Below are 27,953 nucleotides of genomic sequence, written 5' to 3'. Positions count from 1 at the left end.
TTTCTCCCAGGAGAGCAACTTGAACATTGCAGAAACATTGGTTATCCAAGGGACAGCATTGCACAATTATGTGTCAATGGTACTCTGTGACCTTTATCCCTTTCTGGAGCTCCAGATATATTCCTCTGTCAAGAAACAGAGCTTCACTATGGTGAACCATTTATCTGCTTGGCTGTGACAAGTCTTATGTTCTAGGATATATGCAGTCTAATCTGTAGTAAAAAGTTTAAGGCAGTAAAAAGTTTAGAAGCCCATCCAGATGAATATTTATGGCCCTCTGTGCATGGGAACCACAGAAGATTATGTACCACTTAGGTTGGCTGCTCAGAAGACCACTCTATCTAATGAAAGGTCATACTGCTATGATCTAAAGGAGAAAAATCTAAACCTATAACAGCATTTTTCACACAGTCTTCGGGTATAGGCAAGCTTATATAAAGAGATCCAACAAGCCACAACTTCAAGTTTTCTTTTTGGTTCTTTTCTCTCTCCCTGCTCAAATAAAGAGGCAATAAGAGATTCTGGACTCTTAAAATGAAGAAATAAACAAAAATATTTTGCAATATTAGATAAGTAGAAACAATAGAAAGACATTTTATTTTATTTTTTGTCCCAGGACAAATATTATTATGACTGAGTTATAATTCTGATGCAGTTGACAGCAATGCATCAATTGAGGGAAAAATTAATTTAGAATAGATCACCACACTGTGTTTGAAAAGAGAAAAAGCAAAGTCAGAAGCATCAGCTCTTGTTCATGCACACCACAGGTTATTAAACTAAGGTCAGGAATATGCCTTGAGTCCAGAAGCTGAGCTGAGTTCCCAATCTCAGATAATCCAAACTAAAATAAATAAATAAATAAAAGTTTTTAAACAGTATTTCCTACTTCCCATCATTATGACCTGGACGTTAACTCCAACCGGTGTTTGCCAAAGACAAATAATTCTGGAATGCATATTTTCTTTTGTAGTGCCTTGGAGACTCATGCATAAGCCTTCTGATTTCATTATTCTCACAGCAGGTACCACAAGATGTGTAAGAACTAATAGTTCCATGACAAGTATACCATGATTTATGTTATTTTACTTTTGATCCTGGTTAAATTGTAGGATTATTTATTACTTTGTCAATTTCTTATTGGTGAGATCATACTGTAGAATTTTTGCTAGAAATGGTTCTGGCAGTAGAATTACAGGTTTTGTATCAGTTTTCAAATACACAGTTGAAAGCACAACTCTGAAGTAAGGTGTTCAATTCCAGCACTTGTTAATATACTAAAAGTAATTTTTGGCTGTGTTCAAACACCCAAGTGCTATATAGATTCAGTCACATTATGCATTGGAACAAAATAATGTATATGGATTTTTATATATTCACCCTTTTGAGTGTAGGTGGAACTTTGTCTCTCTTCTTTCTGTCTACATATCCCTCTGTCTTTGTGTTTTATCTTTTTGTCTTTGTGTTTTATCTTTTTGTCTTTTGCAACTTTATCCATGTCCTTGGGTGATAAAAGAAGAGAATTAACTGCTTAGCCAGTTGAAGGGCTGTGGTTTTCCTGAAGGATTTATACAGCCCCCACGAGTAGAATCTCTCACTACAATAATGCCAATCTCTGTTAATTCCAGTAATCAGCCAACAAACAATTTTGAGCATAAACTCTACACCTTGTTCTGTTCTAGGTATTGTTCCTTTCTGTATGTGAAATTATTATTTCTACATTCAAGAAGCTCCTCAAGTGGAGACATCATAATTTGTTAAAATTAATTATAAAACAAATGTTTTGTAGAGACTTTTTCAAGGTAGACAAAGAATACCAATCTTATGTAAGTTGGTAGATTTCCTTGCTGTCGGCTGGGGTTCAATGATAAATGACATTGCCATCTAGTGTCACCTTGTTTAATGCCAGGGAAAAGACCATGCATTTTGAACTTCTAAGCTGCTATGTTATCTAGATTACTACATAGCACATTAAATATTTTCTTTATAATCGATGTTGCTAGCTAGACTGTTATCATGAACCTAAACAAACCCGATAGTCTGCATTGATAATGTGGTTTCTTTGTGATATAACTACGGATTACATCTGGAAGGCTTGGGCGGTGCTAGAATTATTATAATTAATGATGCTTTATGCCTTGGGATAATTTGGAAATCAGAACTAAAAATTTAAAAAAAAATGTATATTATGTCAAGAATAATAAAGAATCTGAGATTTTACCCTGATTGCAAGCTAGCATGTTAGCCTGAGATTCATGGATTCTGGTAGAAGACACACGATTCCTGGATTAGACACAAAGGATTTTATCCCTCATGCCACAGCAGGCCACGTAACATTGTTTACATTGATTCTCCTTGACACACCCCCCTCTATCCTTTCACAGTCCATGAAACACAAATCATTTATTTTAACCATTGATTGCCACATATTCTCTTCTCTTTCTAGACTATTTAATTCACTTACAGAAGAAGAGTAAGACTCAGTTTGTGAATAAATCCCACTTAACCAAATTCCTAACATTTGTTTACAGAACCTGGAACATATGAAGAAAAACACTTCATAGATTCCCAAACATAAAGACATACTTTTGGTTAACATAATACTTCTAGAACCCTTAAGTAGCCTGAGTTTTTCTCCTACTTGCAGACCAGCAAGGTGATTATAGCCATCAATGCTGTGTGCTATTGCATTGTCTTTTTATTTTAATTCTTAGTGTACTTATTTATAAAGTGGAGGTAGTAAAATTCTTTGCCATATATGCCTTATAGGTTATCATAATCAATTAAGACTATGAATAAAAGCTCTTTGAAAAGTGAAACTGCACACTCAGCATAAATATAAAGTGGTATTGTATTATTGTTGTTAATGTTGTTACTTTGGTCAACATTGTTGTTGTTTAAAATAAATCTTCCAAGTTCTTAGTTGTTAAAAGTCAAATAAAATACATCTTACAAAGATACATCTCTCCTTAAACTGTTTTATTTGGGAAGTAATAATTGCAGTTTGGGGCACACCCACAGACTAGATGATCTTCTATATGGCCGAAAAACAAAGAGAAGGTTGGAAGTTTTCTAGAAAGCAGAAATGGTGCACATTGTTTTGCAAGAAAGCTTATTGGCACTATTAAAGTTTTGGGGAGCTCACAAACTCCAGTGAGTGACAGAAGTGAGTAAAACTAGCTTTAGAGCTGCAGCAGGTTGTTTCAGTAGCTATTCAATAAAACTGGTTTCAGGTTAAAACAAGCAGTTCCAGCATCCGGGCTTGCAGAGAATTACATTCTTCCAGCATGATATGTGCCCTGAGTGATTTTTCCCCTTCACTTCTCCGTAGTGTTTTAGTTTTATATGGCACAAATATCCCAACTTACATGATCAATATTCATCTAGTAGAATACTTGTTGTCAGAAAAATTTAAAATTTTCTTTTTCTCAAAGATGGCTGTCACCATAATATTTTATATTTTCCATTAAGTTAAATGAGACAATATTTTGTTATTATAGCAAAATTTATTTGTGTGTCTGTTCAATTATAGTAAGCTTTATAAGTATCACATATTTTTGAATTTAAAGCATGTAAAATTTTAGAACATTATTTTTATTGTATATATTTAAGGTGTACAACATAATGTTTTAATATACATAGTGAAATGCTTACTATAGCTTAATTAATATGCCCGTCATCTCTCATAGTCACTCTTTAGTGTGTGTATGTGGTAAGAACACCTACAGTCTACTCTCAGCAAATTTCCAGTGCATATTTTAACGCAATATTATAACTATAGTCTTTGTATTGTACCTTGGTTTTGTAGACTTATTCATCCTACCAATCTGCCACTTTGCACTCTTTAACCTACATCTCTTCATTTCCTCTCCACTACCACTTTATTCTCTGTGTATTCAACTGAGAAATTGTGAAATGCACACACACACACACACACACACCCTTACCTACCATCATATATATATATATATATATATATATATATATATATATATATATATATATATATATATAGGAATATTACTCAGCCTTTAGAAAAAGCAAATTCTGTCAATTGCAACAACTTGGATGAACCTGGATGACATTGTGCTCAGTAAAATAAGCCAGAGAGAGAAGGACAAATACCTCATCCCACTGATACGTGGAATCTAAAACAAACAAACTCGACAAGATTTAAATTTTCATGGACTGACTATAGCTAGCATTGTTCATTTATCTTGTTTTTTGTTTGTTTGTTTTTGTTTTTTGTTTTTAACTCTAGTTAACCCTGGAGAAGCACTACCTCGCATATGTAAAGCTGGAGAATTTCGCTGCAAAAACAGACACTGTATCCAAGCTCGGTGGAAATGTGATGGCGACGATGATTGCCTAGACGGAAGTGATGAGGACTCAGTAAACTGCTGTATGTTCTCCTTCAAGTCACCTAAAAACTGTATTTTCCCGAGTCTTTGAGTGTGTGAATTATCAAGGCAGTTTGTGAAAATCTGAAAATATCTTAGATGCAAATTGAACTTAGTTTAATTTTTCATTCATCCTTTTGCATAAAGAGTAGACCATAGATTGCCTACTTTGCATAGTTTCAAAGCAGTTTTTCTCATCCTTTTCCATCCTTCATATTATCATTTTAGTTGCTCTAAGAATTTTCTCCTTTTATATTCCATGATATGAGCACAACCACGCCACTGACAGAGGTTGCTATAGGGAAATTCTTTGGATTTTGGAATTTAAAGAAGTGGAAAATCAATTTAAACTCCCTCAAGACAGAATTACTGGTACAGAAGGTCACGATCCACTCCACTGCTCTTTGGCAACAGAGTCTTGAAGAAGATCCAAGGAAACAGACATGGTTTGGAACGTGTTACTATATAGCTTCACTGGCTCAGGACATGGTAGAAAACACATATGGGCACTTAGAAATCAAGGTTTGATTTTCCCCTCTTTGGCTTATGTTTAATTATTTATCATCTGCTGGGATAAGAATAGTTCCACGTTGCTAGTAGGCATAGGAAAATTTCTCACATACGTGTTAGGAAAACATTTGGGGAAATACATTAAATAATATTTTGAGAATATGTTTGATTAGAGTCACTAGCTAAGTGATTTTGAGAGATATAAAATATTTTATATGAAAAGAAAGCATGTGTTGAACAAAATGATCCTTGATCTTTTTACTTCACCTAAGTACATTGTTTTTAAAACTTTTTTCCTTTCAATAAATGAATGAAAGAAAAGGTTTAGGTCTGAACTAATGAGATCAGTTGACAGTCCTTCATTTCCTTTTTTTTGTTTAAACTAAGAATATACAAATAAAGTTTTAAAGATCTTTTTAAAGAATGGGGAAAATTAGTTTGGGCATCTGTGTTATTCAAACATTAATGCTTTAGGACAAAAATCTCAAGAATATGAACTTTAAAAAATATTTTCAAATTGTAGACTAATACATAATACATAAATTATAATAAATGCATAAAACTGTGTTTTCTAAAATCAGGCCCTGACTTCCACATTATGTACTTCTTATTTTCAGCCCCATTAATATCTGTCTTGCAAAGTTTGAATCCCCCAAAAAATATCAAATACTAAATTGATACAATTTGTCAAGAGTTTTGGAGTGAGAGGAACATTTCGTCTGAGGGTAAAGGGTATTTTTGCCCTACTAATTTACATAAATGAGTATTATTTAGTGATTAATTGCCTCATTTCTTGACTCACAATCAGAACTGTTATTTACTTATTATTACTTTTAAGACTAATCAATCAAGTGCAGTAGTAAAAAGGGAGGAAAGAGTAGAACAAGGAGTTTGATTTGTAACTGAGTGTGAAGAGTCTCTTGTGATAACGCATTACCTTTGCGCCAGCCTATTTGTGGCGGTGATGAATGCGCCCTATATATGAGCTTCCTCTGTAGTCAACTTGAAACGCCTGAGAATAGTGCAAATACTTCATCACAATATTCATGTATTGGTTCCTTCTTGTATTTTCTAGTAAATTAACAAGAAAACTGACCTCTTCTATGGGTAGAGGGAACATTGCATTTGCACTGTTAGAGTGTTAAAAGTTCTAGTCAGTCATTTTATCTTATTGTCATCACTCTTCATTCCATCACCCAAGCCATGTTTTGTTGTTGTTGTTGTTGTTGTTTTTCTTCCTTGAGAACTCTCTTTTACCTATAGTCCACACTCAATTGTATAAATAAATCCTATTTCTTCTACTTCCTAAATAATTAATTTTTTTTATGTTTACCTCCTCTCAATTTCTATTGGCTAATAGGCTTTCACCTTAGATTAACTCAGAAAATGGCTTTCTGTTATGCCTGTCACTAATCCTCCCTTAACTTTAGCCCACTTTCCACACTATTTTCAGAACAATATTTATAGAATAATATCTATTCTTATAATTTCAATAACTGCATAACCAAAAAACAAATTTTATAATCCATTGACTCACATATACAATACTTCCTGCTCTGTCTTGTATTTACATTTTTAGTCTTTGGTCTATTATGCATCCACTTGCCTTTTTATTTTTATCAACTTGAACTATAAATCTCCAAAACATGTCCTGTTTTTCTCCTCTGCAACACTGCACTGACTGTTTTCTGTCTAAGGAATTCAACAACATAGCTTACCATTACCTTGTTAGGAAAATCTTTTTTGACTATCAAAAAATCTTCTCAATACAGTTGTTTGGAGTTAAACATTCATCTCCTGTACAATTCTTTATTATAGTAGTTGCCAAACCAAATTGCAATTATTCGCTTACTTATTCGGGGCATCTCATAGATTAATATGTTCTTGAGAAGACACCTTATGTTGTAGTGTTATGTAGTCTCTGCGTCTAGCACAGGGCCTGGCACATGGATGAGTGGGTAATTAGATAAGTGAGGCAATAAGCAGTTACCCACCTCTGACCACCTTCCAGCACTATGTCATTTTCCCTAAGCATTGCAGTGATGCTGAACAACATTTTATTTCTGCGATCTCATGGTTAATATTCTAATACTACATAGGTAATTTCAGAGGATTATTTCAAATCTTAAACACCCATAATCTGCAGCCTTGAATTTTGTTATTCTTTCTATTCCTTCAGTGTTTCAACTCCAAACCAAAAGGTGTTTGAATTCCCGTTTATTACTTTATTGGTGAAAATTGCAAAAGTCCTTGATTAAGCCTCACTGAATGCATATGAATCTTGGTACTTTAAATTGTTGGCTCTCTACTACATCAGATGACTTTTATTTTTCTCAGCAGTTATTCTTGCTAAAGTCCCTGAAGTGAGTAGAAAATGTAAATCATGCTCAAATACCAGAGAATATGAAGCTTTTTATCCCTGTTTTTTTTTTTTTAACTAAACATCAATAAAAACTTTTTAAAAAGTGATAAAACCACTTATCAACAAAGCTACTTTAAAAAAATGTTTTATAGAAACTAACTGGAATTGCACACGTTCGCTATGCAACAAACATGATATCATGATAAAATGACATTTTTTCAAATTCTCAGTAAAACGAATATAAACATTTGTTTTTATCATACAGAAGTGTAACTACTGGGCATAAAGAAAATAACCCTAAAAACAGTGTTGAAATTGTGAAACACATATTGAAGAGCATGCCAATTCAGTTAGGAGGTTAGCCTCTGGAATGCAGGAAAAATAATCATAGAAGGTTAACATTAAGATGGGCCTCCTGTTGTGCTTACATATTGGACATTTAATCCTTAGCTGTGCACTGCTTCCCAGATGAGGACTGGTCACCTCCTAAGTATTTTCTGTGGTTGCATGTTTATTTGTTTGTACTAGGGAAGAAAAGTCATGATGATTTTTTTTGGGTTTTGTTTTTAAAATAATACAGAATCTCATAGTTAACATCAACTCTATGTCACAAGTGATGCATTTTTCTTTTCTGTGTTTTTCCTTCCATTCCCAAGAAACACTGGGCAGAGAGTAATAAATGTAGGCTTATTTAGTATGTTAAGAAATATTTGAATGGTTATGTGGTTTAAAAAATATTTTTAATATATATGACTAAATTATTTTCAATACATACTTGTTATGTTTAACGTTAAAATTTGAAGCTAATTTTAAATGTTCTTGATAAAAATTTTTAAGTGGCGTCTCCAGTTGGTATAAGGAATGAGAAAACAAACTTAGTGATACAGTTGGTTTTATTTTTATTTTTTTTAAGATAGAGTTTCACTCTTGTTGTCCAGACGGGAGTATGATGGCACAGTCTCTGCTCACTGCAAGCTCCGCCTCCCGGGTTCAAGTGATTCTCCTGCCTCAGGCTCCTGAGTAGTTAGGATTACAGGCAAGCGCCACTATGCCTGGCTAAATTTTTTGTATTTTTAGTAGAGACGGGGTTTCAACATGTTGGCCAGACTGGTCTCGAACTCCTGACCTCAGGTGATCCACCCACCTTGACCTCCCAAAATACTGGGATTACAGGCATGAGCCACCACATCCAGCCATACAGTTGGTTTTAACGGAGACATAAAAAACAATACATTTCCTTTTATTTACGATTTAATTACCTGATGTTTTCTGTAAAAGCATTACATTTTAACAAAGTGGATATTAGTATTTGCTATTAAATATAATGCAATGAATGACAGAATCTATGGCATTTATTGTACTGTAATATTATTATTACTGTAACTTTTCTGTAACTCATTCAAAACATTCACAACTTTATTCAATTTTAAATAATTAAACTTGCTTCCCTCTCCCTCCTAGTCAATCATAGCTGTCCTGATGATCAGTTTAAATGCCAGAATAATCGCTGCATCCCCAAGAGATGGCTTTGTGATGGAGCTAATGACTGTGGGAGCAATGAAGATGAATCCAATCAAACTTGTGCAGGTAAAGCTTTGCTTGGATATACACATAAATCTCCAAAGTTAGTTTTCATAAAAATGCAAGTCAATGCTTTGAACTGAGCTGAACTTTCCTAGTGCTGATGATCTGATTATTGCAATAGTAAATGAATTCAGAGTTTCATGCCACAAAGACTAGAATACAAATTATCTTTTACTTAATCTTTGGACATTACTCTGCTTTCCAAACTAATTTGGCACTTCATCTATCCATATGGGTTGACTGTCGACACACTACTTGTACAAGACTTGTCCCTACTAAATCCTACTTGGCAGTGGAGGTTGATGTTTGCTAGCATGCTGTGATATAGGCCATCTCACAAGGAGGACTTTTTTTTTTTTTTTTTTTTTTTTACCTTGAGAAAATAATTTATAAATTTTATTTAGTCTACTATAGAATACCTCTGTGAATAGTTTTCTATTCATGCACATTATTTATGTGAGGTAAATTTTTTCCCCCATGAAATCTCAAGACCACTAGTCTATTTATATTTCCATATAATCTATTCTATTGTAATAAATCTTTGAATCCCTAGCCAGATTCTCATTGAATGGAAATATACAGCTTGTGGTATAGTTTACAACGGGGTACCAGAAAGGTCATTATTAATCAGATAAATGTTGAAAAATGATACTGACTAGCAGCAGCGTAGTGTTTCTTTTTCAATTATAAAGAAAAAAATAGTGTATTTGATGGCTCATATTGATATGATTCATAAAAATTGATTTTGTAAACCATTACATATAGCAACATCATAACAAATCAACCACCCATCAACTCTTTCTGTTTTTGCCAACATAAGCCTTACTCAATAACAAGTATTATAATTTACCAGTGAAAAATACAGGGCAGCCTCTAGAGTAAAGACCCAGGGGTTGAGAAGACTGGTTTCCACTCTTGGTCACTACCAGTTTTTTCTTGGAAAGACATGCCTCTCTGCACTTTTGATTTCCTTGTGCATTTTTTTTTTCCCAGCATGGTAAGAGTATGAATTAACTAGAAATTGGTTCCAGATTTTCCCTATGCACGAAACAACACCGACAGGAGCAAAACAGTCACTGTTCCTTAATCCTAGTCTGTGTCTTCTATTCAGCTTTTTACATAGTGATAAATTTGCTGAGGATCCATGGGCCAGTTATTCTCTTGGCCCCTGATTAAAAACCTCATCTGACATTTTAGAGTAAAAGAATTTTTTGCAAGATCTTTTTGTCTCACAACAAATCTTTTGTTTTACAAAAGGCTTTCTAAGATAAAAGGACCTCTAGAGGCCATCAAGTCCTAAGTTCCTACCCTCCAGACTGTCCATCTTATAGATGGGCATGGGAGAGGGAACTTGCCGAAACTTACATCACTGGTAACAGATCAGGGGAAACGCGATCCAAGAGTTTTGTCTCCAAGGTCATTTCTCTTTATCCCAAATATTATTATCCTGCATATTAGCTAGAATTTTAGGTATGGCCAGTTTAACTTAAGCTACTCTTGCCATATGACTATAATTTTTAATGACATCTTTCTAAATGAGTGCAATTCTTCTTCTTCTTCTTCTTTCTGTTTTTTGTTTTGTTTTGTTTTGTTTTGTTTTTTGTTTTTTGTTTTTTTTTTTTTTGGACATAGTCTTGCTCTGTTTCCCAAGCTAGAGTATGGTGGCATGATCTCAGCTCACTGCATCTTCTGCCTCCCAGGTGCAAGCAATTCTCTTGCCTCAGCTACTAGAGTAGCTGGGACTAGAGGTGCATACCACTATGCCTGGCTTTTTCATATTTTTAGAAGAGAACAGGGTTTCACCATGTTGGCCAGACTGGTCTCAAACTCCTGGCTGCAAGTGATCTGCTCACTGAGGCCTCTCAAAGCTCTGGGATTACAGGTGTGAGCCACCATGCCTGGCCCAATTATTATTCTTTTGAGATTAAGATTCAATTCAGAGACTATGCTTTATAATATCCTAAACAAACATCGCTTTCATTTTAAAATTGAAGGCATTGCTGGCTCAATTTATGATACCATGTTTTCTTCATTTCTGTTAGATTTTTAAAATCTGCTTGTTTCTACATGGTTTTTAAAAAAGCATTTGTGATTGGCTAGCTATTTATAGTAGTAAAAGTAAAAATGTTTATGTATAAGAGCAAATAAAACAATTTTAATTATTAGTTGGTGTAAAAATAATTTCTGCTTTTGCCATTATTTTTAGTGGCAAAACCACAATTACTTTTACACCAACCTAATAATAAGATACCTAAATTACTCAAGTCCTGTGGTCTACCAGGAAATAGAACATAGCTTACTTAAATGCCACTTTAAGTGCTGCCAGATGAAGTCTACCACTCACTACTAGATCTTTTTGTCAGTATATTTATGACAGCTGTTATAGTCACTAGACACCTTAAGAACTTGAATAAAAAGAACAAAGATAAAAATAAATGTCTTTTGCTTTGTAAGCAATGAAGTACATAGTCATGCTACAATGTACTTCCATTTCACTTCATCAAAATATATAAATAGGTCACATAGCTTATCATACTGGAAAAAAAGTGTACATTTATATAGACCATATTTCTTTCTGAATTTCAATCCATTGCTAGATAGAGGTGAATACATGGACATATATGCTAGATAAAAAGACTTTCCAATGGGGAATCACTTTGTTATTGAATATTGAAAATGGCTACCATCCTGTAGCCATTTGCATTGTGATTACTTTAAAAGAAAACCCAATCAGGTGAGATCCCTAAGGAAGTACAGAGGTAGTGGGAGGCTGGGTTGCTTCTCAGTCTAGTCTGGTCTCAAGGTGAGCTGTTTCTGTGGCTACTTGACAGGCTAGGAGCCCAAAGGATATGTGTCTGGCCACCATGTCTTCTACTTGTTTCCCACATGGTCTTGGCTGTGGTGCAGGTGGGAGAGCTCACACCTCCATGGAGCTGCTGCATGTCTACAGCTCTCAGGCAGAACCAGGCAGCTTGATTTCCAAGGTGCCAGAACACCGCAAGTCTGTCATTCCTCAGATTAAAAGCATTAGGTGGAAGAAAAAAAAAGAAAACCCTTGTATAATTTATGAGACATCTTTCTAAACGAGTACTACTACTACTACTACTACTCTTCTTCTTCTTCTTCTTCTTCTTCTTCTTCTTCTTCTTCTTCTTCTTCTTCTTCTTCTTCTTCTTCTTCTCCTCCTCCTCCTCCTCCTCCTCCTCCTCCTCCTCCTCCTCCTCCTCCTTCTCCTTCTCCTTCTCCTTCTCCTTCTCCTTCTCCTTCTTCTCTTTCCTCCGCCTCCTTCTCCTCCTCCTCCTCCTCCTCCTTTTGGACAGAGTCCACAATAAGCCAATTTCCTATTTTTTAAAATTTCTACTTCATGAATTTATTTACTTCATTAAATATCTACCAAGGCAAGGGTGATAGAATGAAAGAAAATACACAATGTCTTTCCCCAAGAAGCTAAGAGTGAAGACTAGGAGAAAGAAGTGTAAACAGGCCATTCTAATGCAGTATTCAAAGTGTTAAATTGATCCACATGGAAGCACATAGGAAGGGTATGGAATACAGTCTTTAGCTATCTGGGAGTACTTCTTGAAGGAAGCACTGTCTAAGTTAAACCTTATAAAAAGCTTAAGAAAAATTCATAAGTGACAGTTGCAGCCATTCAATTAGAAGAAATAAAATAATCTGGTAAAACACGGCATTGGCAATACTGTGGGAAAAAGAAATTGTCATACACTCCTGCTGGTTGTGTGAATTGATTTTCTATCTTGGAAAGTGATTTGGCCAAATTCAATAAATGTGAAGATGTGCATACCTTCAATTTTGTAATTATATTTCTATGTTTATAATCTAATACCTGTGCATGAAGAGAGAGACATGAATAAAATTTTTCATTGTCTTGTGCTGTAGTAGTGAAAAACTGAAACAATTAAAATGTCCATTAACAGAAGAATGTATAGGTATATTGTGTTCTATTCATGGAATGCTGTTCATAATTAAAATATCTGAACAAGAACTCAAATATCAACAAAAATGAATTTAAAAATAAAGTTAAATTAGATGAGATACCCTCATCCAAGGAAAAAAAAATAAAACACTAAATTGAAGAAAATAAACAATATCATTTATATGAAGTATAAAATATAAAATAATTTTACATAGTGTTTATGAATTCATAAATAGGAATAGTATAATATGCCCAGAAATAAAAAAAAAAACAAATTAAGAAGATTAGTTACCTCTGGAAAGAGAGGGAGGGAAATGTGATTGAGAAAGATTATGTAGGAAATTTGAAATATAAGTACATATATTTTTTTCTTAGATAAAACAAAAATAAAAATCTGTAACAAATATAAAAATAAATAAGATTTGATATAGCTATGTAACAGTAAACTGATGCTAATGATATTTTTTTCCTTTACTTTGCTAGATGGTAGAAATATTTCACTAGGAAAAAAAAGAACAATTGACCAGAATAGATTATCCAGGGTGGGGTGAAGTGAATAATAAGAGAAAGGGTTGGAGAATTTGCCCAGAAGAGGAAATAGCACATACACAGGGGGCTGGAGTAAGTGGACACAGTCAGGGTCTTGGGAGCCGTTCTCTGTCACCATCCAGAATATTGTTGTCTACTCATGAGGGAGACCCAGAGACTGAAGATGAAAAGTAGTTAGATTTGAAATTATTTTTCTTCATGGAAACATGATCATTCCTTATATTCAAGCCTAGACAATTTCATATCAACATTTCACCCCACCATAGTGCTCTGGTTAGATTACATAATATTTGCTCTTCTCACATCCTCTACCAATTATAACTAAATTCATACTAGATAAATATAATTGATTGCAAAATACCCTAATGTATTTAAAAATTAGACTTCTCTTTACAGAAGAATGAGTGCATTTTGATATGACATTAAATACAGCTAAGTAGAATGCTTTGATTACAATACAGAAAAAGTGATGTTTAGGAATAGTGCTATGCTCTAGTCTCCTCTTGACTGTATAGTTTGTGTGCCTTGTGAGAGTTCTCACTGTTACATGGCTACAGGAGAAGCATGATTACACTGAATCTCTGATTCAGCAGCTAGACAAACAATTCTCTTGAAGGAGGTGTAAATTTCTTCCTCCTTAGAGCAGCATGTGCTACAAAATTAGAGTCCTATGGGGCTGCTCTGCTAATCTTGCCTCCAAACTAACTTAGATCTGATGGAGACAAGAGATGAAAAAGTAAATGTTGTGGGTTTGTTTTCAGAAAAATTCATTGATTAGAAAGTGATAATTTAGTCAACTTCATTATATCATGTAAATGGTCCTTGAGGGTTTGTGGAATGAAGCATCTTTCTCATCTGAAATCAGTTAAAATTGCCTAGTAGACTAAATGAATAATTTTCTCCATGATTAGAACAGACGGTGAATTCATATATCTTCAGGGCATACTTTCCCTCAATAATAATACAGTGAATACTCTTTGGAATAATAGGTCATAACAGTTCCTCCAGCTTCAAAGTTAATGAGGTAACACAAATTCCCACACCATCACAATGTGAGATGGGTCATACACAATATGAGACAGGTTCATAGAAATTCTTTCTCATTTTCCTCTCTAATCACCATAGCTTTCCTAATGAAAGAAAACAATCTGATAAAACTTTGCTAGAATTAAACCTGAATTATTAGGCGAGAATACAGTGACATAAGAATGTCAAATAAAAGAACATTGGTTTTGATAAATTTAATTTATTATTATGGGCCAATTAGAATTTAAGATAGAAATATGTGATAATGTTTATTTATATAAAGCAAGAAAACAGAAAGACTGAAGGAATGAAATAAAGAATGAAGGAGGAAGAAAGGTATGGAAAACAAAAAAAGAGAAACAACAAGGGAAAACAAGGAAGGAGGCAAGGTAGGGTGAAAGGAAGTAAACAAGAATTGAAAAAAAAATGCTCTTATTGAATTTCTCTTAAAACTCAAAAGATAAAAAGGTATTTATTGTAACCAGTGAAACAGAGATATGTAAGGGAAAAATTATTAATCTCTCTCACACTTCTATTTTTACCCCTTCCTATCAAGTAAACTAATGACATTAGACTTTGTGTATATCTTTCTACCTCCTTCTCTAGGTTAATACAAATACATGTATAGTTATTTTGTTTCTCAGCAGACATAATGTTATAACAATTATCTAAGAACTTTTTTCATTTTAGTATAGATGACAGAATAATTTACCAGAAAATCTGTAGAATTAAATGAGACAATATAGAATTATTTAATTTTACTTGTAATTTTAACATTAAAAACTATAGAAGCATATATGTTTGCTGGAATATTTAAAATCTGTTAATGTAAAATAAATGATGAATTTGTAAAATGAAAAATCAGATAGTGCATAAAATATTTTAGACTTAAGAACTTTATCATATAAGCAAAGCAAAATACATATTATAATAATTTTCCTGATATTTCTAATTTTAGACAGTAAGACTAGGAACAATCTAATGTATCAAACCAAGCCAGTAAATTTTTCATTTGTTTTTCTAGGATAATCTTTAAAATATTCACTAATAATGAATATACATCTTAACACTGCAAGTTCACTTTTCTTAAAAGGGTAGAACAATGTATCTATCTTATAAAAAATTATTTTCAATGATTGCTGAAGCCCTAATTCATGGAACTCATTTTAGTGTGGTTGATTGAGTTGGCTTTGCACCACTCTCTCTCTTATACCAACCATCAGTAGCCAAGTTCACAAAGTGTTTTGATGAGACAAACAACGGTTCTCAAACCTAGGAAAAAGGAAGTCTATAAACCCATCAAGATTCCCCTATGGTAGCCACTGACACTCAGACCCCAATTATTCATTATGTGTTCCAGCCTCACCTATCCAAAATTTTCATAGGACCAAGTATCCCTTTCCCAATATATCTCATTTTTTTCTCTAGTCCAATGAAAGGAAAGGGTAGATGGGATATTGAGGCTCCTAAAGGCATATTTGTAGTTCAGAGGGACAAAATTAAAAAAAAAGAAAATCGATGATAAAAACAACTAAGCATGTCACTAACAAAGGCCTAGGGGAAGAGGCAGGGAAGCTATTTAAGCTTTCATGCTTTTAAAAGTTGCCCTGATTATACTAGAAAAGTTTTATCAAATTTCCTGTTGAACATAACCCCTTTTCTGAATAACTTTAAACCACTGCCTCCGGCTAACATAGAAAGCAAGATTCCATGTTTGTGTTCATTGAAACCCTTAAGAGAGCCCAAAGCAAAGTTCATTAATATACCTTGATTAAAAAGTCATACTTTTAAAAATAATTGTACTGAAAAATGAGTTAAAAAGAAAACATCTTAAGGCTAAATATACGTTTTAGAAATTATTTTTTTGCGCTCTCACTTCATACAGTAGATCATTTAGAGATCAAGAAACAAATGCATTAAAAATGTTAGAGGAATAGGACAATTCTGACCCCATGATTAGAAACTAGATATACTGAGATCGTCTCCAAATAATGCCTTCTACAATACTGCAAAAAAAATTTTCTTGGTTTATTAGCAAATGCTATCCAAAATTCTTTTTTTGTTAATTAAGAGTTGGATGATACTTAATTCAACCTTATATTCATAAGCACATGCTGGGCAAAATTTTAAAATAATGAATTCATAGCTTCATTTATGGAACTGTGTGAGGATTACTATCTTGTCATTTAGCAGTCATTGATAATTGAAGGGCAAAGCATGTGAACTTTAGAGAAGACAAGCAAGCTGGTATTCAGAAGTCTTAAATAAAAATGGACATTTAAAATATTTTATTTTAATAGAGAAATATACTATCTTATGTATGAAAGGATGTTGCATGTTTAATTATATTCTTGATGTTCAAAAGGCCTCTAAATTGATTTTTTGTATATTAATTGATCATCACAGCCAGAACATGCCAGGTAGACCAGTTTTCTTGCGGAAATGGGCGTTGCATTCCCAGAGCATGGCTGTGTGACAGGGAAGACGACTGTGGTGACCAGACAGATGAAATGGCATCTTGTGGTAAGTTGTGAGTGAAACATTTGTTAGTAGAGGTTGTGTCAGATACGATATCCTATCACTATACCCTCCTTAAAGAGCTATTTATATCTTTATGACTACAGGTAAAATAGACAGAGGATATGTCACTTTCTGTTACAAACTTTTGGACTTGAGTGTGCGCTTTAATGATAACTTCTGAATAATTCCTATTTGTGCGGTAGAAACAATATTCTCAGCAAAAATAAATGGATTTAAACATTGCAGATTTTGTTAGGAAGTGGTTATTACATGGCTAACAGGACAATCTCCAATGTTCATTATTAATCTTATGTCTGTAGTGATTAAACTTGTCAAAGAGAGTAGTTCATGGGGTAACATTTAGGATAAAGGAGGAGGACGTGTTTCTTATTGGCTTGTATATGTTATCTTCCGGGAAGAATAAATGATTCAGATTGAGACTACATAATTGGTAAATCATTGTTTTCATTTCTGTACAGTCGTATGATTCTGACTGACAAACAGTATTAAAGATAATATTTTTGTTGATGGCAAAATTCCCACTTTGCACAGATTCTCTTACTTTTGAAAATAGTAAAAATGTATTGTCACATCAAGTTACAAATTTAATTCTTCTCATTGTACTCATGCATCAGTATGTTTCATATCATTTGTCTCAGTAATGTCTAGTGAAACACAGTAACAGAATGAACCAGGCTTTCTAAGACTTGTGCTTTATTTCAGTCATGGCAATAGATTTTTTTAAATTATGGGAAAATTGTACCCATAATTTAGACATGTATAGCATATTTATTAAAATATAATGCAATAAGTATACATTTTAATAATTTAACACTTATGGTTTTAGTAGTAGAAAAATAAGGTTTTTAACCCTTCTGTTTATTATTTTTTCTATTTTTTTGAATTTCCATAGTTTTGGGAGTACAGGTGGTTTTTGGTTATATGGGTAAGTTCTTTAATGGTGATTTCTAAGATTTTAGTGCACTCATCACCCGAACGGAGTACACTGTTCTCAATATGTGGTCTTTTATCCTCTACCCCTTTCCAGCTTTCCCCCTGCCAAGACCCCACAGTCTATTACATCGCTCTTATGTCTTTGCGTCCTCATAGCTTAGCTCCCACTTATAAGTGATAAGAAAACAATATTTGGTTTTCCATTCCTGAGTTTCTTCACTTAATATAATGGCCTCCAGCTCCATCCAAGTTGCTGGAAAAGACATAATTTTATTCCTTTTTATGGCTGAGTAGTATTCCATGGTGTATATGTACCACATTTTCTTTATCCAGCCACTGGTTGGATGGGCACTAATGTTGGTTCAGTATCTTTGCAATTGCAAATTGTGCTGCTCCAAACGTGTGTGCATGTGTCTTTTTCATGTAATGACTTCTTTTCCTTTGGTAGATACCCAGTACTGGGATTGCTGGATCAAATTGTAGTTCTACTTTTAGTTTTTTGAGGAATCTCTATACTATTTTCCGTGGTGTTAACCTCTCAATTTAAATGCCTGTATTTGAAGGACGCTTATCTAAAATTTTCTTATGCTAGACTATTATGTCCCTGTAAACATTTGAGTATATAACCTCTGAATAAAGTATAAAGTAAGTGGTGGTAAGTGATATAGTAAAGAAGGCGACAGCAGTAGTATGGAAGAAAGCACTAGAGAACCACACAAGAGACGATAGCATATTTTATGTATATAATAGAATATCTGGAGCCTGACCAATAAAGTGGATTGAGCAGTATATTCTCTCTCTTTTCCACTATCCAGACTAACTGTGTGGTCCTAAATCTGGCTGAGTCTGCTGCTAAGTTGCTCTATATTTTAGAAAACTTGATTCCTTTCCACAGTGAGCATCCTTATTCAGAGAATACCAGCAAGGTAACGAACAATCTAATAACATTAAATATAGAGAGGCCCTGGAGTCAGAGTCTCAATTCAGATAAGAAATGTCATGAAAACAATTAGGAAAATAAAGTATGAGCTCTTTAAAGAACTTCTATTAGGTCTTCGATCAGATTTTCTCTTTTCTTTTATTTTTTTAATAGGACTAGGGCAAGACCTGTTTCTTTATTTCAATAACAATTTACTTTAATCAAAGGAGGAAAATACCTAAAATTTTAATAATAATCTAAATGACTATAGCAGCAAACTTGTATATCTTTTATGAGGTGAGGCGAAGAAGGGTTGGTAGCGCTGCCAGACACATATTTTTCTGTTGAATTTTTATAATAACAAATCTATGAGGAATATTTTGTGGTTCACATATCACAGATAAAGGAATTACAACTCAGAGACTTTTAGAAACCTGCTTGAGATCACAAAGATAGTAAATAGAAGGAACAGATTGTTAACCCAGGCATACTTACCACTAGAATCCAACCATTTTAGGCTGACTTTTTTTGTGATCCATGCAGAGGGTGCAGATAATGCCATTATACTTCAATGACTATCTGATTTAAATGCACATATACTTATAGTAGGTTTCATTCCTTGTTGTGTTGGTAAATGTTTTAACATTTCCTGGTGGGGAGGAACCCTGACGTATTGTTGGCCCATTTGTGTGCTGTAAATACTCCCACCATGGCCAATATCAAGTTGCCAACATGATTCTCTGAATGTGGAATTAGGACGATATGCAGTAATGCACTAGTATGTAGTATTTCCACTATTCAGATACAGCTGACACGAATAACTTCAAGAGCAATGTAGTAATATTATCAAGAAATTAGAAGTCTCAGGTGTATATTACCTTTGCTTTAAACATTATTTGTTTAATTTTACATTTATAAAAATTATTTTAAAAAATGACATGTGCTTTACAACTGGCAAATAGAATCAGTGAAAATTTAAAAATAGGGTCTCATGACCGGATGTGGTGGTTCATGTCTGTAATTCCAGCACTTTAGAAAGCCAAGATGAGTGGATCACTTGAGGCCAGGAGTTAGAGACTAGCCTGGCTAACATGGTAGAACCCTGTCTCTACTAAATATACGAAAATTAGCCAGCGTGACGGCACGTGCCTGTAATCCCAGCTACTCCAGAGGTGGAGGTGGGAAGATTTCTTGAACCCGGGAGGCAGAGATTGCAGTGAGCTGAGATTGTGCCTCTGTACTCTAGCCTGGGTGGCAGAGTGAGACTCTGTCTCAAAAAAATTAAAATAAAAATAGACTCTCACAAGTTGGTACAAGAGAACTGCAGCACACAGTTGGATATGAACACACTGTAACAATTTAGCAGCTAGACAGTTTGGTTCTGAAATATAGCCAGATTTTACAGAGTATCTGTAAACTATGGATATGGGTTAGTAGCAGTACCATTTCTTCTTTACAAGGAAGGAAACCTGTTTTACCTCAAACATGTTTCTCTCTTCAGTAACACACCTTTCACATTGTTATTTAAAATCAAAATTTACATCAGAAGAGAAGCTGACAAAGTCTAGTAGGAACAATTTCACTTTTAAAGTTATCATAAGAAAGAATGGCACAGATCTCTGTAACAGAAATTATCCCTGCACTGCATACAAAATGACAAGGAGTGCATTTTTTTAAAAGGCACTCACCCTATTTGACACTATACTATAAATAAATATAGATTCAACTCATTTCTAGTTTTATTATAAAACTCGTACTGGCCATATTTTACTTTTGTCATCGGAATAGCCCAGATTCCCAAAGGTTTCATCCTACCGGAAGATGCTGCAATCACTTTTTTTGTTTTTACATTTCAGCTCCATGAATAATCTCTGTTAGGTTTATCAGTACTGTTACACATTAAAAATGATACTAAAATTTGAATTTAAAAACATGCAAAGCCTATGATTTGAAATGTTTCTGCTGGTAATTAGGTGTTGAAGGTACTGCAACTGAGGGTCAAGTTTTCACTGGAATTTACTAGCATCTATTTATAAACCTAATTCATTTTACTTGCATTTTGCCTTTACAAGTTAATTGCAGATTTTAGGTTGAGATTATATGTGGGCGCACATTTACATTAATTGGGAAGGCCGTCTGAGGATTCAGCTTTAATCTTTAAGCAGTTGTTTAATTTTTTTAGTAGTCTTCACATGTGGAAAGAATAATTTGTAAATTGATGATGCAAACAAGAGAAGACATATTCAAATTGTGACGCCTGTGTTGAAAGTGGACCTGTGTCAAGGAATTGAACGGTCAATTTAATTTCAAGGCTAAGACTAACATTGTTTCTCAACTTAAGTTTTCGATAAAATAATTACCAGGGCAACTTTAAAATCACCTGCCCATGCCTCATTCCAGAGTAATTAAATAGAATCTCCAGGAGTAGGACCCAATAATTAGTATTTTTAATGCTTCCCAAATGGTGAAATGTGTGATCAAATTTGAAAACTCAAGACATACATCAGAGTCTTTTGGCGAACTTGTTAAAAAACAGAGTGTTGGGCCTCATTTCCAGAGTCTCTGATCCAGTCAGTCTCGGGGGGGGCCCAAGAATTTACGTTTCTATTAGGTCGGTGCAAAAGTAATTATGGTTTTTACCAGTATGGAGAACAACAACAACAACAACAACAAAAACGCAGTTACTGTTGCACCACCCTAATAACAAATTCTCAATTAATGCTGATCCTTGTACCATGTGTATTTGATTTTATCATCTGTGAACTTATGTAACATAAGAATGTTTCGTATATGCAAAACTAATTTAAGTTGGAAGCAATTATCCTTACAAATTTCCTTCCCATATGTATTAGTCCATTTTCATGCTGCTGGTAAAGACATACCCAAGACTGGACAATTTACAAAAGAAAGAGGTTTAACTGGATTTATAGAAGCCTCACAATCATGGTGGAAGGCAAGGAGGAGCAAGTCATATTTTACGTGGGCGGCACCAGACAAAGAGAGAGATTGGGCAGGGAAACTCCCCCTAATGATACCTTCAGATCTCTCGAGACTTATTTCCTATAACAAGAACAGCACGGGGAAGACCTGCCCCCATGATTCAGTTACCTCCCACCGGGTCCCTTTCACAACACGTGGGAATTCAACATGAGATCTGGGTGGGGACGAGCCAAGCCATATCACCATCCTCAAATTACAACATTAAATATAAGGGCATTTCATGATTAAACATAATGTTTCAAACAATGACATGTTTTGTCCTTTAGACAATTTATAGTCAAAAAAAGTACGGTTATTCATTTTAAACTTTAACAATCGTTGGCTTGTTCTGTCTTCCAGGTATCTCCAAATAGTTTACATTTATTATATTTTAATAAATATACATTAATGTAAGTTGGTAGTACCTAATTTGTTAGAAGCCTTCAACCAGAGAAATTATCTAATGTTTGTTAGGAGATTGAAAAGTAGTTCAGACTGGGTGTGGTGGCTCACACCTGTAATCCCAGCACTTTGGGAGGCCAAGGTAGGTGAACCACTTGAGGTGAGGAGTTTGAGACCAACCTGGCAAACGTGGAGAAACCCCATCTCTACTAAAAGTATCAAAAAATTTAGTGGTGCATGGTGGTGCATGACTGTAATCCCAGCTACTCAGGAGGCTGAGGCAGGAGAATAGCTTGAACCTGGGAGGTGGAGGTTGCAGTGATCCAAGATCATGCCACTGTACTCCAGCCTGAGCAACAAGAGTGAGATTCCATCTCAAAAAAAAAAAAAAAAAAAAAAAAAAAAAAAAAAAAAAAAAAAAAAAAAAAAAAAAAGATCAATGAATCAATGAAGTAGAAATAAAAATGGACTAAAGTTTGCAAAGTTAATATTACTCAATTTTATGGATGTTGTAGCATTTTGTCTCTTGTACTTGTGATCCTACTTTAAATGCTCTTGTAATCTTGCTATCTTATAAAATTACAAAAAAAAAAAGAGAAAAAAGAGGATAGGAGAGGAGGGGATAGGGAGAAGAGAGGAGAGGAAAGGGAAGAAAAGGACAGGACAGGAGAGGAGAAGAGAGAAGAAGAGAGGAAGAGAAGAGTAGGCAGGCATGGTGGTTCATGCCTGTAATCTCATCATTTTGGCAGGCTGTTGCAGGTGGATCACTTGAGCCCAGGAGTTCCAGACCAGCCTGAGAAATATGGCCAGATCCCATCTCTACAAAAAGTACAAAAATTAGCCAGGGGTGGTGATGGGTGCTTGTAGTCCCAGCTGCTTGGGAGGCTGAGGTGCGATGATCACTTGAGTCCAGGAAGTTTAGGCGGTAGTGAGCCATGATGCACTCCAGTCTGGGACAACCAGAGTGAGACCCATCCTCAAAAAAAAAAAAAAAAAAAAAAAAACATAAATAAGTAAAAATAAAAATAGAGAAAGAAGGAAGAGTTTCAGCTATCTAAATGGAGTTTTTACCCAGTTAAATCAGTAGTAAGTTGTATATAATATATTTTACACAAGATTTTTAGAAAAGCAAAGTTTCTGATTCAGTATAATATTTTTTTATTTTCTAAGAAAAAACCTGCATATGTGTGTAACCCTATAATGAGTAGTAGTAATCCAGTGGAATATTGAAATATAATTATTGTCCAGCACTGTTTTCAACTCCTTTGCCATTCCTTCATAATAACTTTGCACCACACAATGACCCTGGTAAGTTTTAGTTTCTATAACTTGTTCCAATGCATTTTGAAACACCAGTATTATATCTTAGTCAAAGCTTTCTCCTCCCTCATTGCTGGCTAGACTTGAGGTTCTAAGAATGAGGAGGAAAATATGTCCTGCTTTGTTACTCCCTACTTGTCTCTCATGTAACTTTAGCTCTTCAGGCAGAGAGGAGACATGGAGGAAATGAGTAACATCTTTTCAAGCAGATCTAGAGGAAACTTCTTTTCTACTGCTTTAAATTTCACGATCCTCTGACACATGAGAAATGCAACTCTATTGAGAGGCTTCTGTGTGAGATCTTCAGAGAGGTTTGAGTCTCATCCCTCTTTAGAATTCCCTGAAATTCCTCCTGCTCATTTCTTCTCTCTTTTTCTCCCTTCTTCAGTGTTCCCTACATATCTAGACCTAGGTATCTTTTATTCCCCATACCTCCTCATTCCCACCACAGGATGTATATCTCATAGCCTTAAGTTGCTAGAATCCCCTTGCTTAGTGGGCTGCTCTTTTGGTTGCATTACTGATGTGACAAGAAAAGGTTTTCTGTCTTTGCTAGGTCTATGTTTTTTATTTTGCTTTCCCGAATGTTGTGAGCAGGTTGCTCTCCTAATTACCTTGGGCCTGCGATCACTCTCTAGTTCTTTGCTCCTCTCTAGATACAGGTAAAAGGGCCAGATCACTTGCAGAAAAAACATCTCATCAGTGCCTTCTCAGACACCCACACAATTTCATGAATGATTCTCACGGAGTCTCTCCTCTTGTATTTGTGGATCTCTCCACAGGTTGGTCTAGTGGTGTCTCCAGAAGGTTGACTTATACAATACTCTCCTATTATATGGAATGGTTCCAATATTGCCTTCTCTGTGTAGAATGTGAAGGTACTTGGTGTCTCCTTATCCTTAGTATTGGATGTAAGTGGGCCAGGGCCATGGTGAAAGAAAGAATTTCACTTTTACGTGTTTTTGTTTTTAACTCACTCATTTTTTTTTCTCTTACCTCTTTTCGTTCTTCCTTTCTCCCTTCTAATCTCCTATTAAAGTAGGTTTGTACATACCTACTAGTCCAAACATACACACATTTATTCAATACATGAACATTTAGAAAGAATAAGAAAAGTTATTTTAGTTCTCACATTGTAAGACTGAAGTACTGAAAATTGTGTGTGCAAAGTTGCCCAATATATTAATAGATTTCAGTTGGATGTCAGGCCCATTCACTCCTAGTTGTCTATTCTCACAGAATTAGAAACTTTTGTAGTTGACTAAAATGCTTTGTAACTTAATCTCTTATCAAATATAGGAATTCTTCTAAAATTGGTCCCAGAAGTGATTACCTACTCATTGTTTAAATATTTTCAGAAACAAAGAACTCAACATTTCAGAGGGTAATTAATTCTACTGTTGGGTGATAATCAATTTTCAGAATATTCTTTCTTCATGGAGCTCAGATCTGCCTTCTTAAAGATTCTACCCACTGATATTTGTTCTGTCATCTAAAGTTATATGGAATCAGTAACTTTGTCCACAGTCTGGCTCTTAAGATAACTAATGACACCACCGTATCCAAGCAACTCTTCTCATTTATAGGTTAAACATACCACTTCCTTCAACTTTTTCTTACATGACCATGTTTGTAGGGGCTTTTCTTACCAATTGCCCTGCTATTCATTCACTTGAATTTTAATAATCATATTAAAATCAATAGCCTAAAATGGGCAATTGATATTCAGTGTTTATAGAATTTCAAATATGCAAGATGAAAATTTTCTAGAGATCTTCTGCAGAAATATACGAATATAGTTAGTGTTACTGAACTATATTCTTAAAATGGTTAAGATGGTAAATTTTATGTTATGTATTTTTACCGCAATTTTTAAAATGTAAAAAGTTTATGTTGTAAAAATTTGGTATTTTTACAACAGATCATAGTGGGCTTTTTATCTTTAGTTATTTAGCTTCTAGGTTTCTCTTAAAGTAATCTTGGAAGACAACATTATCATGTAACTGACATGTTGACTTCTCAGCAATTAACATGCCTAAACTTTTCTTAGGCATGTTTGCTTTTTAGGGATATTTCCAATGTTTACATTTCAGAAGTTCTCTTAAGTTTTATTTTGATACTCTTCTGATTCTCCCTTATCCATACATTTCAAAGTATGTACATGGGTGAAGTCCTCTCTACCCCACCATCTTTCTACAATTCTTAACTTTTTTGCAGTATTGCAGTTTTTAATTCATCATCCATCGTAGTAATGATGTCTTCTAGTTTTGTATAATTCAAAGATTTGATAAGCATAACTTTTAAGGCTTTAACTAAATCATAGTAACAAAGATATGAACTTTTTGGAGAGCAATTAAAAACATTCTTCTGGAAAAAAACTGACCTAATAATTAGAATTCTATAGATATAGTTATGAATCAACTACTCATCTACCTAAATTTGCTATTATATTGCATGTATGATATTTTCATTTATTGTGAAAGAATTTCTCAAAAATGTTGCTGAAAATACGGAAGTACTATGTTTAATAATATATGTAATGAATATATATAATGAAATTATATATGTGAAAATGCCCTAAACGTATGTTACATGTGTAAATACATATTATATATGTATATATATGTATTATATATATTTGATATATGTATGTCAAAAAAACTGCATCAGCAAAAATTCTGGCATAAAATATTTTTATTTCATTCATGACTAGTAACGTTATAAATACTGATAAACTATTGTTTTAACAAGTTTATCTTAGAATTATTGTCAGAAACTTACATAAACTTCACCTCTGTATAGTTTCCAAATTTTCTCTCAGTTTTGGAGTCATGATCAAATATTATCATTATATATACTGACAAACTGTTAACAAGCTTATCTTAGAATTGTTGCATAAACTTCACTCCCCATAATTTTCAAATTTTCTCTCAGTTTTGGAGTTGGTATAGTATTATTTGCATTCTTTCCAATTTTTCTTCTTGTTTCCTATCTCCCATTAATTTCATAATTACTGTCAATGTTCTGAGAACATCAAAGATGCTTGATGTTTCATTACTTCTTTGATAATTTGTCTCCATAGAAAGATACACTCATTTTTTAGCAATTCAGCACTCTATTTTTCTGTATTCGGTTTGGAGTTTTAATTTTTTTCTCAAACCCATTTGCTCTCTACTTTCCATGCTGGCAATAATTACTTTTATTTAAAAGATGGATACCGAAGAAACTGAGAAGCTCTTTTTCCTGTCTATGTCCTGTAGATTTATTCCTTGCATCCCAGACTTCCTTGTTCTGTTTATTTCCTTCTTCCATACTTATAAATTTTAGCTTACTTAATTTTTAATTTAGAAGTGGTATGCAAGCTTCTGCTAAGTTGTCTTCTTGTTATTCTTACACGCATGTGGCATTATTTTGCATCTTTCTTTCTTTGCAGTTCCCTGTTTTGTAAACACCTGACTAATAAAGTCCAGTCTGCAGAAAAGTGGGAGGTTAAGAAAAGCCTGGAGGGATATTTTCAAAGCCATACTGGGCTTTTAGTTTCTTGTTCTAAGTCAGCATTTCCCCAATTTCTTGCTTGAGGATATGTGTCCCTTGCAGTGCTTGTTGCTGATAAAGATTCCGAGGCTCCTACCTGCCTCCCTCAAAGATTTCCATTCAGTAGGTCCTGGATGGAGTCCAGGAATCTGTATTTTGGGAAAAATTATCTCATGTGATTCTTAAAAGAAGATCAGAGAATGTAAACTGTGGTTTTAGCATTTTCCACCGATTAGAATTTTTTAGGATGACCACAACAAATTATTACAAATGTGATGGCTTAAAACAACAGCAGAAATTTGTTCTGGCACACTTCTGGAGGTCGAAAGTCCAAAGTCAAGCTGTCAACAGGGCTTCCTCCAAAGGCTCTAGGAAAAAGTCCTTGCTTGCCTCTTTCGGCTTCTGGTGGCTATTGGCGTTTCTCGGCTTGGGGCAACATAACTTCAACCTCTGCCTTCGTCTCTGTGACCTTCTTCCCCATGTCTCTGTCATAGCATCCTCTCCTTTCTCTTACGAAGACACCAGTTATTTAAAGCCCACTTTTAATCCAGGATGATCTCATATTGAGATCCTCAGCTTTATATCTGCAAAGACTATATTTCTTTTTTCTTTTGAAGGATGTAGGTTAAGATTATTGGCACAAAAAATATCATTAATTGTTTCAAAAAGCAAACAATCAATTTAGAGGTTGAGCACAGTGGCTCATGCTTGTCATGTTGCTGAGGCATTGGGAGGCCAAAGCTGGTGGATCCCTTGAGCCCAGGAGTTTGAGGCCAGCCTGGGCAACAAGGTGAAACCCTGTCTCTAAAATAATTTTTAAAAATTACAAATTTGTAGCTGGGTGTGGTGGTACATGCCTGTAGTCCCAGCTACTAGGGAGGGTGAGAGGAGGATCACCTGAACCCTGGAAGTCCAGGCTGCAGTGAGCCAGGACTGTGCCATTACACTCCAGATTGG

General features: G+C 34.4%; 1 protein-coding gene across 4 annotated transcripts in view; it reads left to right on the top strand.

Moving 5' to 3' along the window:
* LOC105492606 (LDL receptor related protein 1B) overlaps positions 1-27,953 on the top strand; it is a 1,932,714-nt gene that overhangs the window by 1,160,062 nt on the left and 744,699 nt on the right. For all 4 annotated transcript variants that reach the window (XR_011609732.1, XM_011759820.3, XM_011759819.3 and 1 more), the window contains exons 16-18: positions 4,262-4,402; positions 8,734-8,859; positions 16,775-16,891. Coding sequence is in view for 3 of the 4 variants with exons in the window: in XM_011759820.3 (XP_011758122.2) it covers positions 4,262-4,402; positions 8,734-8,859; positions 16,775-16,891 (384 nt within the window). In the remaining variant the exon portion in view is untranslated. The remainder of the gene's footprint in view (positions 1-4,261; positions 4,403-8,733; positions 8,860-16,774; positions 16,892-27,953) is intronic.

Source organism: Macaca nemestrina, chromosome 11, assembly GCF_043159975.1.
Source record: "Macaca nemestrina isolate mMacNem1 chromosome 11, mMacNem.hap1, whole genome shotgun sequence".
Lineage (NCBI taxonomy): Eukaryota > Metazoa > Chordata > Mammalia > Primates > Cercopithecidae > Macaca > Macaca nemestrina.
Note: the sequence above shows the minus strand (reverse complement) of the source record. Positions and strands in the feature narration are given on the sequence as shown.